The 12,212-nt window shown below is 49.7% G+C and overlaps 7 protein-coding genes across 7 annotated transcripts; 4 read left to right on the top strand and 3 right to left on the bottom strand.

The window, feature by feature from the left end:
* Nucleotides 1-1,243: 1,243 nt before the first annotated feature.
* FIBRA_06892 (uncharacterized protein) lies at nucleotides 1,244-2,974 on the bottom strand (the record flags this gene model as incomplete). Its single annotated transcript, XM_012328599.1, has 10 exons — nucleotides 1,244-1,303; nucleotides 1,358-1,503; nucleotides 1,554-1,761; nucleotides 1,819-1,941; nucleotides 1,997-2,012; nucleotides 2,071-2,120; nucleotides 2,168-2,334; nucleotides 2,394-2,681; nucleotides 2,737-2,863; nucleotides 2,915-2,974. 10 exons carry the CDS (start codon nucleotides 2,972-2,974, stop codon nucleotides 1,244-1,246), a joined length of 1,245 nt encoding a protein of 414 aa, XP_012183989.1.
* A 50-nt stretch (nucleotides 2,975-3,024) lies between these two features.
* Nucleotides 3,025-3,974, top strand: FIBRA_06891 (uncharacterized protein; the record flags this gene model as incomplete). Its single annotated transcript, XM_012328598.1, has 3 exons — nucleotides 3,025-3,059; nucleotides 3,115-3,124; nucleotides 3,177-3,974. The coding sequence occupies 3 exons, from the start codon at nucleotides 3,025-3,027 to the stop codon at nucleotides 3,972-3,974; spliced, it is 843 nt and encodes a 280-aa protein (XP_012183988.1).
* Nucleotides 3,975-4,054: 80 nt separating this feature from the next.
* On the bottom strand, nucleotides 4,055-5,000 carry FIBRA_06890 (uncharacterized protein; the record flags this gene model as incomplete). The annotated part of the gene is made up of 3 exons (XM_012328597.1): nucleotides 4,055-4,557; nucleotides 4,672-4,879; nucleotides 4,929-5,000. 3 exons carry the CDS (start codon nucleotides 4,998-5,000, stop codon nucleotides 4,055-4,057), a joined length of 783 nt encoding a protein of 260 aa, XP_012183987.1.
* Nucleotides 5,001-5,179: 179 nt separating this feature from the next.
* On the top strand, nucleotides 5,180-7,067 carry FIBRA_06889 (uncharacterized protein; the record flags this gene model as incomplete). The annotated part of the gene is made up of 10 exons (XM_012328596.1): nucleotides 5,180-5,212; nucleotides 5,273-5,380; nucleotides 5,437-5,504; nucleotides 5,560-5,612; nucleotides 5,666-5,925; nucleotides 5,979-6,070; nucleotides 6,122-6,295; nucleotides 6,348-6,729; nucleotides 6,785-6,947; nucleotides 7,003-7,067. The coding sequence occupies 10 exons, from the start codon at nucleotides 5,180-5,182 to the stop codon at nucleotides 7,065-7,067; spliced, it is 1,398 nt and encodes a 465-aa protein (XP_012183986.1).
* A 266-nt stretch (nucleotides 7,068-7,333) lies between these two features.
* FIBRA_06888 (uncharacterized protein) lies at nucleotides 7,334-8,197 on the top strand (the record flags this gene model as incomplete). The annotated part of the gene is made up of 1 exon (XM_012328595.1): nucleotides 7,334-8,197. One exon carries the CDS (start codon nucleotides 7,334-7,336, stop codon nucleotides 8,195-8,197), a length of 864 nt encoding a protein of 287 aa, XP_012183985.1.
* A 116-nt stretch (nucleotides 8,198-8,313) lies between these two features.
* On the bottom strand, nucleotides 8,314-9,618 carry FIBRA_06887 (uncharacterized protein; the record flags this gene model as incomplete). Its single annotated transcript, XM_012328594.1, has 1 exon — nucleotides 8,314-9,618. One exon carries the CDS (start codon nucleotides 9,616-9,618, stop codon nucleotides 8,314-8,316), a length of 1,305 nt encoding a protein of 434 aa, XP_012183984.1.
* A 325-nt stretch (nucleotides 9,619-9,943) lies between these two features.
* FIBRA_06886 (uncharacterized protein) lies at nucleotides 9,944-11,301 on the top strand (the record flags this gene model as incomplete). The annotated part of the gene is made up of 5 exons (XM_012328593.1): nucleotides 9,944-10,253; nucleotides 10,308-10,372; nucleotides 10,437-10,578; nucleotides 10,649-10,985; nucleotides 11,037-11,301. 5 exons carry the CDS (start codon nucleotides 9,944-9,946, stop codon nucleotides 11,299-11,301), a joined length of 1,119 nt encoding a protein of 372 aa, XP_012183983.1.
* Between the last annotated feature and the right edge of the window lie 911 nt (nucleotides 11,302-12,212).

Genomic DNA, 12,212 nt, shown 5'->3' with positions numbered 1-12,212 from the left:
ACCAGTAGTATTAGGGGTCTGGCTCCTTATGTATAAAGACCAGAGCAATACAGCATAGAGAGCTTAGACTTGTTACTTAGACTTGTTATACTTGTCTACCCTTGTCTACTTACTCATCCTCTACTCTGAGCCTACCAAGCTCTTATAGTCACCAGCCCCCAGCTAGCCTATACAACCTCTACAACAACAAGTGAGTGTTTGGGGTTAGGGTATTGGATCAGTCAAGTATCAAGGTGATACCTTGATAGTAAGCAAGATGAGAAGAAAACTCTCTCTCTCCTACTAGGCTGTAACAGCAACACTTTTGCCCCCTACTGTAAATCAGTAAGTACAGTAGCTATAGTGCTCATATAAAAATGAATAAAATAGGTTAAAAACAAATATAAGAAAAAAGTGGGCTATTCTACAATATGTATATCAAGAATTGCTCAATCAGTAAGGATACTTATAAATCAATATTCTGTAAAATAAGGAACTTATAAGCCTCAGTATCTAATAAAGCTTGAATGAAAGTTTCAGCAGAGTTTCCTGTTACTTTAGTAAAAATTAGTTAAACTTCTTGCTTTTGTAAGTTATTTATTGTCACTTAATCTTGTATTGCAACACAGAAACATAGAGATACCTTGACAGCTTCTGTCACAGAATTCTAAAGTATCTATTCAATCTCAGTATCAAGATAATCTATATCTGATTAGATTAGATATCTTCCTAGTATAGTCAGATGATAGATAGTGATATATAACTAGTTAGGTGGTTGTTCATCATTTGGACAAAGCTATAGAGAATCTCCATCACAAGGGAATATCTCTATTATACTTCTAGAACCACACCAAGCTGTTTAGGTGGTCATTAGTGGAGCTGCTAACTCAACACAAGGTAGAGTTTTCACATGTCAGGTATTCTTAAATAGCCAATGGCATATTTGAAGTATCAGTCAGCCTAAATGTCAGATGTACTACCTAGTAGTGTTAGGGTTTTGATCCCTCATGTATAAATACCAGAGCAATACAGTGTAGAGAGGGCAGCTCAAGTCAAGCCCCCAACTCTTCTAAAAGACAACCCAGCCAACACTGTTCATATCAAATGTAAGTTTTAAGGTTAGGTTTTAGTTTAGTCATCAAGTGTCAGACAATACTTTGACAGCTTCAGTATTATACCTGTTATATTTCTAGTAGAAACCTCCAGTTGAATATCTTCCATCAACATCATCATCCTATAGGTTTAGCTGTCAATCATATATTAGCTATGGCTGTAAGTTGTAGATATTTTTCACAAGCTGAACAACTACAGGATCACCAGTGTTCTAATAAATTATGTATCAATAACTGCCAATCACAATATACTTGGCCAACCTTACCTTGGTCATTTCATCACTGATCTTTACACATGAAGCTCCGTCAACCTCAGCTAGCTTTATAACCATATTCAATGCCTTGCTAGATACTTCTCTACAAGACAGCTTCCTAAAGTCATTTGTCAAGGAGGTGCCAATCCCAAATGATGCTGTAACAATGCATTCATAAAATATTCGCAACACAGAAAAGAAGACATACATATAAATCCAATCTCATCACATTGCTTCTTAAGGGCAATGGCTTTACCAACATCAAGTGCATCAGAAAATATGATAATCTTCTCATGATGGTCAACTCCAAGTGCTTCATATATCTCCTTTGCATGTGGAGCATAGACAAAGGGGTCTCCCGAATCTTGCCGAAGTCCCTTCCATCTCCTGGCCATATCCGGGTTTTGGATGAAGTCCTGGACATAGCCAACTTAACCAGAATGTTCGAAATGCCCTTGAATAACGACGCTCACCCGAAAGAAAACCTCAGTGGAAAATGTATCGGTCAAAGCAAGCTGGAGCGCATCCGGATATACGACTTCCCATAAAGACAATGATAGCGCGTTTGCATGTTCATAGCCCTTCAAAGCGCCGACCTGGAGATGAATGAACTCAAATCAAGGATCATGTATACAACAAAGATGAACCTACAGCCATAAACCATTCACTACACAAAGGACGCTCAATCAAATGACATCTACTAGTAATTGATGGATTGTGCATACTGTGCAATAGTACCGATGGGAGGCACGTTGTATTGTCTCGCCAAGTGGACCTAAAACTCGTCAATGAGGAGTCAAAGCAATAGCCTGGCATGCATACATTGCTCGTTCCGAGAACCTTTCCACTACCCTGAACCTCGGTTGAAGCACGAACGAGTGTCCGTACGACAAGATCCTGAACGAAGAATGAACGTCGCCTGCGAGTACCAAACTCGCTGAATACACAACCAGCCGACAACAGTTGCTCCCCTTTGCGGAATGCAGCGGCTGATAAGGAAGATGTGCCTGGATGTGTGCATCATGACATGGAATATGAAAACACTCACCTTCTTGGCCATCATAACTCCAGTCTGTATCAACCAGTTGAAAGTAGAGTTCACTCAAACAGGCCATGAGAGGCACCTCCCAGAGAATCGCCTCGATCCAGGGACCAGCAATCTCCACCTCAACATGTCCCCAGTTACCGTCTTGCGAGACGGGTAAGAAGCGCACACGGACTTGGTCAGGTTTGAATCGATAGGTAGACAGGTATTGCAGATAGTCGGATTTGAAATAGGGGCAGTTCTTTTCCATCCATTCGCGCTCGGATTCAGTCAAGCTAAGCTCAGAGAAATCTTGAATGGGGAAGGTAGTGAGCAGTTAGAATGAGATTGGCAGAGATAGACGCACGAGAGATAGATTCCTTGAAAGCCTCTATGCATTCGTGAGAGAAATATACGTCTTTAGCGCGATGGGTAAAGCGATATGTTGCCTGCACATCCAAGAAATGGCACATTACGGCTTGTTGCATTGTAAACTGCAGACGTAAGGATTGGCACGGATGCACACGAGAAGCGAGAGAGCCTACCTTGTATAAATCAGTGTCTAAAATCGACACGGGCATGACAATACGATTTCCAGACGGCATTGTTGTATGAGGTGATGGAGAAGAGGAAGTAGCGTAGCCCTTCCCGAAAGATGCTATCTTCACGGCGCACTGAACGACAAATCTTGTCCGGCAAGTCGCGCGCTCCTTTCTCTTTTCCTACTGCAGACATATTTCAGCAGGAAGGTTATGGTAAATAAAATCACCCCAACTCACAGAACGGTACTGACGATGCGTCTACTAGGGTTCTAGAGTCGAAATTCTTAACGATGGAGGATACCGTTCAGACGGTCGGCGGCAATACGAGTTGCGCGACATCACCATCGACCTCTCGCAGCAGGGTACCGCAGACGGATCTGCTCTCATGACACACGGCCTCACCCAAGTCCTGGCGACCGTCTTTGGTCCCAGAGAGGCACGCGTTCGGTCCCAGACACTTCACGACAGGGCAGTCATTAACGTAGAGGTCAACGTTTCCCCCTTCAGCACAGGCGAGCGTCGCCGAAGGGGTCGCGCAGACAGGCGTGTGCTCGAGCTCGCCGCGACGATCAAGTCTACATTTGAGCCAGTCGTCCAGACAAATCTTTATCCGCGCTCCCAGATTGATATTTTCCTTCATGTCCTGCAGCAAGATGGCGGTCTTCTGCACGCATGCATCAACGCAACCACTCTTGCGCTCGTTACGGCTGGCATTCCTCTGCTTGATTTCGTGTGCGCCGTCAGTGGAGGTGTACACTCGACGTCTCCGATGCTGGACTTGACCACACTTGAGGAGAACGACCTCCCGAACTTGACGGTGGCTATAATGCCCAAGACCAAAAAAGTGACCCTAGTGACTCTTGATACTCGGCTACACGTCGACCGATTCGCAGAGATCTTCGAACTGGCATGCGTTGCGGGACAGATAATTCACAAAGAAATGAAGCATGCTGTGAAAGAGAGGACTAGCGCATTAGCTACAAGCCTAGGATCAGGAGGGAAACCAGGTGGCGGCGAGAGGGTCGAACAGGACACGGATATGAACTACGTAAATGACATATAATTCTCAGACCTTTTGCCTGCGAGTCTCCTGGATTGATTCAAGGTACAATAAGTTGGGACTGGTACAATGTTTGATAGCTGTTACAGCCTTGGAATCTCGATCCTTCGGAAACACGCCAACCACTTGTCCCCCTGATTCCGCTCCACTTTCTTTCCCTCTTCTGTGCTACTGTAGACAGCATCCAGAATGGCACCTTTGCCTTCCGCGCGAAGAACTTCTTCACTCACGTATTCAAAGAGCGGGAAGGCATCTAGGTGAGCTTTCATCCATTCATGCAAATCACGTACGTCGGTGATGGTATATACAATCCCTCCAGGTCTCAAAACATAAGCGTACTCGGCCAATAAAGTTGGCGAGATGATGCGAGCTTTGTGTTTGCGCGATTTGAAGTGAGGATCAGGAAACAGGAAAAAGAGCGCGGAGAGTGAATGCTTGGGGAAGTAGTTTGGCGTGAATTTCATCGAATTGGCACGAACAATTGATACGTTTTGAAAATGATGTGATGTAGAAGAGGCTGGTGTGGCACGGAGGGCCGCTATGCGGTCTTGCACGTACTGGGACACTTGTACCCGAATCTCCATGCCTGTGTAAAAGTCATGAGATGATGGCTAGTGTCGCAGGATACTTCAGAATGGCAGCGTTGACAGAGGAATCACAAAGAATGCCAGATGTCACCGTGCGGTTCAGAAACACTGACCAAGCATGAGAGTGTCCGGAAACAGAGGAGCGAGAGCAATCAAGAGACCGCCAAAGCCGCAGCCGACATCAGCGAATTCTGGAGTCTTTCCGGATGTGGCGTAGGAGGGAAATAGAGCGGCCCAGTCGAAACCCTGCGGAGAGGCGGGATAGTTGAGGGCATGGTCTGAGAAAGGGTTTGCGTGGGCACGCTGGCGATAGTGTCTTTTCTGGAGACAAAGTGAGAGGGCGAGTGCGACGGCTGGCGGAGGAACACACCTGAGGCAAGAGGGCGTTGTGCTGCTGGGGGGCGTCTGGAGCGGGATGGGAGGATCTTTTACGTTTCGCCATGTTCTAGTGGGCGTCCGCCGTCCAAGATCAGTGAAAGAGACCAACCGCCGACAAAATCCGACGGAGGGCGCACGTGAGAAGGGCCGGAGCATGAGCTCATAAGGTGCGCGCTGGCGTTGGCGGCCAGCTCACGCTTTTCTTCCTTCCCTCATCGTCCCAATCTTCCCCCGACGCCCTGCATGTCTTCCGCGCTTCGTTCCGTCCTCAGGCAGGTCGGTCACAGGTCTCCTTGAATCGTGGTCACATGCGCTTGCTCATCGCCCTCTTTCTAGTCCCGCCGGAGCCCCTTCGCACGCCAGGCCAGGCTTGCCTCGACTTCTGCCAAACAAGTCTCTCTCAAGGACAGAGTCGCTGAGCTCATCCCCGCAGAGATTGAAAATGTGTGTTTTATTCTGTCCTCAGGCACGCCATGCTGATTGTCTCTTGATCGACACAGGTAAAAGCCACGCGGGCCGAGCATGGAAAGAAGACCTTCGGCCCTGTTCTTGTAGATCAGCTATACGGGTGTGCTTCATGTTGTGCTCTCGGTTTATTGAGGCGGCTGACTTGATATAATTAGCGGGATGCGTGGCATGCCGGCCCTCATCTGGGACGGCTCTGTCCTCGATGCAGGTATGCTGCGTATCCTGAAGTTTTAGATATCGCGGGTTGATCTTCATTCACAGAGGAGGGTATCCGCTTCCGGGGCAAGACGATTCCCGAGTGCCAGGAGCTTCTTCCCAAGGCCCCCGGCGGGTCTGAACCACTCCCAGAAGCGCTCTTTTGGCTTCTTCTCACCGGCGAAGCTCCCACGCAAGAGCAAGTCACTGCCTTGTCCAGGGATTGGGCGGCTCGTGCAGCCATCCCCGAGTTCGTTGAAGAACTTCTTGACAGATGTCCCCCTACTCTCCATCCTATGAGCCAATTCAGTTTGGCTGTCACTGCGGTACGTTCCAATACGCTATCTTAGAGTAGACATGGCCTTATTTTTGATTACAGTTAAACCATGATTCGGCGTTCGCGAAAGCCTACGCAGAGGGTATTCCCAAGAAGGAATACTGGAAGCCGGTATTCGAAGACTGCATGGATCTGTGCGTCCTGGTTTTCGCGAATGCCATTATCATATTGAATCCTTCGTATAGCATCGCTAAGCTCCCGAATATCGCTGGGCGCATCTATCGCAATGTCTACGGCCAGGGCAAGCTTCCCACCATTGATCTCGAGAGGGACTATTCCTGGAACCTATCCACTCTTCTTGGCTTTGGAGATAACGCCAATTTCGTTGAGCTCATGAGGTTGTACCTCACCATTCACAGGTTATTGCGTTGCTGTATTTTCCTCTTTCATTCGAAGCTCATTCCTATCCAGTGACCACGAAGGTGGCAATGTCTCCGCTCACACGGGAAAGCTTGTTGGCTCTGCCCTCTCTGATCCCTTCCTTGCGTTCGGTGCTTCCCTGAATGGTCTCGCTGGTCCTCTCCACGGTCTCGCTAACCAGGAGGTTCTTCTCTGGCTGCGCAAGATGCAATCCAAGATTGGAGAGAACGCTAGCGATGAAGCGGTCAGGGAGTACGTGTGGTCGACTCTCCAAGGTGGCCAGGTCGTTCCTGGATATGGTCATGCAGTTCTTAGGAAGACTGATCCTCGATATACTGCTCAACGTGAATTTGCTCTCAAGCATCTCCCTAACGACCCGCTCTTCAAGCTGGTTGGTCAGGTGTATCAGATTGTTCCTGACATTCTCCTTGCGGTTCGTAGAATGGTCTGAAGAACTGCTTCGTTGCTAAATGTTCTTGAATGAGCAGGCAGGCAAGGCGAAGAACCCGTGGCCCAATGTAGATGCCCACTCAGGCGTCCTCTTAACACACTACGGCTTAACCCAAATGCAGTTCTATACCGTCCTCTTCGGTGTCTCCCGTGCCTTTGGTGTGGCTGCTCAGCTCATCTGGGATCGTGCCCTTGGTGCTCGTAAGTAGAATACGTAAAATTCTCTTCTACCACATACTAATAAGTTGGATGATAGCCCTTGAACGACCAAAGTCGTATTCGACAGCAGCTATTCAGAAGATGTTCAAAGACAAGCAATAAATAGCCTTTGGGCAGCGTTACAACGATAGACTGGGAAAAGTATGGATGTTGATGACTTGGGGTTGAAGCGGTTAGAATACCATACTTGTTGGTGTATTGTGCTATCTTCCGCTATGATTAGTTACGTAATGATAATGGATGAGTATGACGCCGTGATGAGCTGTACATAATGGTTTGGTTCGATCTCGTATGCGGTCTTGCTGCGCTGTTTCTGTCGTTGCTTTCTTTCGTTTGCCCAATTCCTGTTTCAGCTATCAAGTTCTACCATGGCGGATGTTCGCGCTCTGCTCAAAGCTAAGCGGCAAGAAGTTCGAATTAATCACCCCTTAGCATCATACAGCGGAAGTGGACAGCTGCGGTGTATCGCATGTGGTATCATTATCAAGGAGGGAACGGCATGGAACGGTCATATAGGTAGCAAAGCACATCGTATGAACGCTGCCCGCCTCAGAGAGGAAGAGCGCCAACAAGAGCTGCGAAGAGAGACAGAGTTACAGCAACAGAAACGCTCGATGGACGAAGTGGATGCTGATACGAGCGATGAAGAACTGCAGCCCAAGAGACGGAGAGTCGAGGATGCCGAAGGGTCACCTTCTGCAGGGGCACCACCTCTCGCTCCAAATGGCGAGCCCCGGTCAGCATTCCCAGCGGATTTCTTCTCTGACGCATCTCGAGCACCTCCCCCACCGTCGTCGGACGATGGATCAGAAGATATTGAAGTGGGCGGCCCTCCTGCTCCTCGGTCTACGAGTGCGGCGGCCACTGCGATTGATAAGGAGTGGGAAGAATTTCAGGCCGCACTCATTGAAGTCCCCGATGCACGAGAGGCATACAAGCGGGCTACAGTCTTTGCCGAGCCCGTGTTGGTATCTGAAATTCCGGAGGGTTTTCCCCCTCCAAGTGGGCAAGCCGATGGAGCTGGCGAGCAAAAGGACCCATCAGACGAGGCCGCAGTGAGACGACGGAAGGAGCAGGAAGAGAGAGAGCTAATCATGGATCGTCTCATGGACGAGGAGCAGGCGCAAGAGGAGGCCGATGCGAAGGTTGTCGTGCTGAAAAATAAGCTGGATGCATTGAAGAAACATCGGGAGGCGGCTCGTGCAGCGAAAAGGCAGAAAGGTTCGCGATAGTTGGGTAATGTGCGACATGGTTACGAGCATACTAATTGTAAGTTCAAATCTATACAACATACTCTCAGAGGCGCTAAGTGACAGCAGGGCCCTCTTCTCATCTCCTCCATCACCAACTATGATTTTGATGGTACCAACTGAGTTGTGTCTTCATTCTCATCCACCTTGTCATCCATCCACGATGTCCAATCCAACCCTCGCTTACAAAACATCATTGTCCCCAAAATGACCGGCAGATACCAGAGACAGTGGTAGAATAGACGGCGTGCTTGCTTCTCGCCGTTCGACCGCCAAAATGTCCATGCCGCTTCCGCAACGATTAGGTTCGGTACCAAGCTGACGAGAGAGAAGGTCCACGTTGTCAGCCCAGACAAGGGAATTAAAATTGAACATATGGGGAAGAAGAGGAGTGTGTGCCGGAGGGAGACTAGGGCATTCTTCGCGGGAGAGAGGACGCAGAGCATGCGATATCCCGCCTGCGCGTATGATTCTCGGAGTAGATGCGAGAGTGAGTTGAAATGGGGGAATTGCCAACCGAAGAGCAGCGCAAAGAGTGCAAGCGGCGCAAGTGAGTTGTCAACGAGGTGTTCAACAGGCACCGAGGAAAGGAAGGAGGGGAGGTAGAGATCTAACTGTGTGGTTGGGAGTAGATTCCCGCCGCATGCCGTCCATCCCATTAGTGGAGGGATAGCACCCACTATGGCGCCAACCCAAGTGTTGAGTATGCTCTTGCGCTTGAGCCATGTATATGCTCCCGCATACAATGCTATATTGACAAAGCCGAGACACGCAGTGGTAGGGTTCGCCATAGTCCACAAGATGACAGGACCTGTGATCCCTGTGACGGCAGCGAAACCGGCAGCATGAAGCGGACTAATTGCTCGTCGTACCAAGGGACGCATACGTGTACGGGACATTTGGGCGTCGAAGGGGACCTCCTGTATTTGGTTCAGGGTGTTAGCGGAGGCTGAACAGAGTGTGGTGCCGATGGCGGTGGACAGAAGAACGGGTAATGTGGTAGGCAATGGACATAGTGCTACGCCTGACATTGTAGTCAGTACAACCAAGGCGGTTAGGCGGCCTTTAGACAGTTGAGTGTAGATCTTCAGAAGACGACGAGGAGTGAGCACTTCCGTCTGGCGGTAACCCCGTGCCATTGCTTGAGGATGCTGGGATGCATCAATAACCGAGCCTGTCTGCGTTATAGGAATTGGTGAGGTTGCACTGTCGGATTGTGACCGCCGAGAAGAGCCGGAGTTGGTCCATCTGTTATTGTGGAAGAAGAACCAGGCAAAATTGACTGGCTTGCTTGCGGCCAAAGTCGAGGTCAGTCGGTACGAGATGGGCCTAGGTGCACGTCGCACATTTGGTGTGCAATGTCGGCAAGCCCTGCCTATGAGAGAAGAGCTTAGAGCAGTCATTAAGCCCTACTTTGATAATTTGTCATGTTTGAATCGTTGTCTATAACATAGATGGGGGACTTACCGTCTGGAGTCAGCTCGACCGCTGGCTCCACTGACAAGTGACACTCAAGTGACTGACTTCAGCTCGGTCGCGCGAAATTCCCACACCTCCTTGTTGCTCTCTCCCACTCTCGCGCCCAAATTCGTGTCCTGCGCGGCCTCACGCACAGCGAACAATCGCCTCACTTTCCCTCGCTGTCGTATTTTTATTGTGCACCGTCGTCTTCTGCTTTTACCATATCAATTCTAGCCGTGATCTAAGCCCGTCTTCTTCTCCACAACCATGCCAGGCACTCACCTACTGCCACCCAATTTGCTCAAACTCTTCGCGCCACGTCCACCCCTTCCATATACACGACCCTTGGACAGAGATATCGACCGAGTGAGGAAGAAACATGTTAATGGCGTCGCACAACTCTTGGCCCGTCTCAGGGAAGACAAGACGCAGGGCATGATTGAGTCGGGAGGAAGCGAAGGCATGGAGGAAGGCGAGGAGCCTGCCTTCACGTATGCGGAGGAGACTAAGCGAGCCATTCGAAGGGATGAACGAAAGGCAAAAAAGACAGAGGAATTCAAAATTGCCAAGGAGATATGTGCGCAGTCTGTTCATACACCTACGTAACCCACGCACTCATGATTCATTGCAGACAAGCCTGCGGATGATGCAGAGGCAGTGGGCGATCCTTTCAAGACTCTCTTTATTGCCCGTCTGGTGCATTTACCCCCACTCGTAGTCTGACGTCGTGCTGACCTTGACTTTGTTCACTCGTTTACAGCATAAAAGCGCCACCGACAGCGATCTTCGGCGAGAATTCGAAGGATTTGGAAGCATTGAACGAGTAAGAATCGTTCGGGACAAAAGGGGCCGCAGCAGGGGCTACGCATTCATTGTATTCGAACGCGAACGCGACATGAAGGGTACGTTTTTCGCTTATATAGCCCGACATACTAACTAAACAGGACGTGATACGTCCTTCCATTTTCGTAGCCGCTTACAAGGAATCGGACCGCCTGCACATCATGGGAAAGCGTGTGTTAGTCGACGTTGAACGAGGAAGGACGGTGAGAGGATGGAAGCCCCGTCGCTTGGGCGGAGGCTTGGGAGGTAGGCCCAAGCCGGAGGCTCCGGCGCCCTTCGTGAGTGCACCAAGAGGAGGCTTCCGCGGTGGATTCCGTGGCGGCGACCGAGGTGGCGACCGAGGTGGGTTCCGTGGAGGCCGTGGAGGCGGATTCCGAGGAGGTGGAGGGCACGGAGGTGGCGGAGGCGGAGGCGGATTCCGAGGCGGGAGAGAAGACTTTGGAGGGGGTGGGAGAGGTGGTTTCAGGTATGGAGACCGCATTCACCGACGTGCGCTTGGGACTCACTTCACTTGTAGGGGTCGTGGTGGCGGTATTGGCTTCCAAAGCGGCGGAGGATTTGGCGATCACGGCGCGAATGCGTATGGTGGCCCCCAAAATGGTCCGAACGGTCCTGGCGGATTTGGAGGTCCTGGCGGTGGGTATGGAGGTCCAGGTGGGTATGGTCCACCGGGTGGTGGATTCGGTGGAGGCGGAGGTGGAGGTGGGTATCGAGGCGATCTCAAGCGGGAAGGAGGTCCTGGGGGATACGACGACCGAGAATCAAAACGTCCTCGCTACTAGAGCGGTCCGGTTGTGCTTTCAAGGGACGTTTATATTTTTCGGTAACGTGAAGGTGATTGTAGCTCCTGCTTGCCTTGCACATGGGCTTGTCAGAGACTGTTTGCATTCTTCTGTGTCTACTCATTTATGTCCGTGGGCTGTTCTCGCAGTCCCACATGTTTGCGTAAGTATAGTGTTCCGTATCATTGTATTGTCATCACAGGTAATCGAGGCAAGTATGTACGATGCCGTATTTTTCGGACGTTCATCTTTGCAGCTCAACAGCCCAGGGCATCTGACACGAGAGTCGTAGACTCTGGAAGTTGTATGTTTCATGTGTGTCCGCCGTAGTAATGCGCTGTGTACCCTCTACATGAATGACCATACGATAATCCAGCCATCTGGTAAGTGTGAAATATGTGTTAAGCGACACCCAGTCAGTGCTAGTTTGAACTTTTTTCGCTTGTGGTCCGGGCTAGCTCTGCTTATGATTTTCGGGTCAGATCTAGAAGCATTTATTGATTGGGCCGACTTTAATATCTATTTAGGAACTCGGTTGACGTCCTAATAGCTAATAGCTATGGGGTTGGCTGGAAGCCCCACCTCGATAACCATCCTGATCATTAATAATTACCTTGTTCTTGAACGTGGTTCGTACCCAATTTGTGTTTGATGTATGACAAGCATTTGCTGCGTTTATACAGCCTTAAAAGAAAGGCAGTTAAACATCTTATAGGGCCTAATGGAAACGAGTCAGTATGGTTGTTAGATATCGGTTTTCTGCAACCAAGTCGGTTATCTATATCCCGCCAGACGGCCTCAAGAAGTTGTGCGTACGAGACTCGAGCCTAAGGGAATGTACCGCGCAGCTGCCCTATTAGTGACTTGGCAAGGCCGATAAGTGAGCCCCATAGTATTAGCTGGCCTTGGCC

Source organism: Fibroporia radiculosa (assembly GCF_000313525.1).
Source record: "Fibroporia radiculosa TFFH 294 genomic supercontigs, scaffold9110, whole genome shotgun sequence".
Classification (NCBI taxonomy): domain Eukaryota; kingdom Fungi; phylum Basidiomycota; class Agaricomycetes; order Polyporales; family Fibroporiaceae; genus Fibroporia; species Fibroporia radiculosa.
The sequence above is the reverse complement of the archived record's forward strand: the minus strand, read 5'-3'. Positions and strand labels throughout refer to the sequence as shown.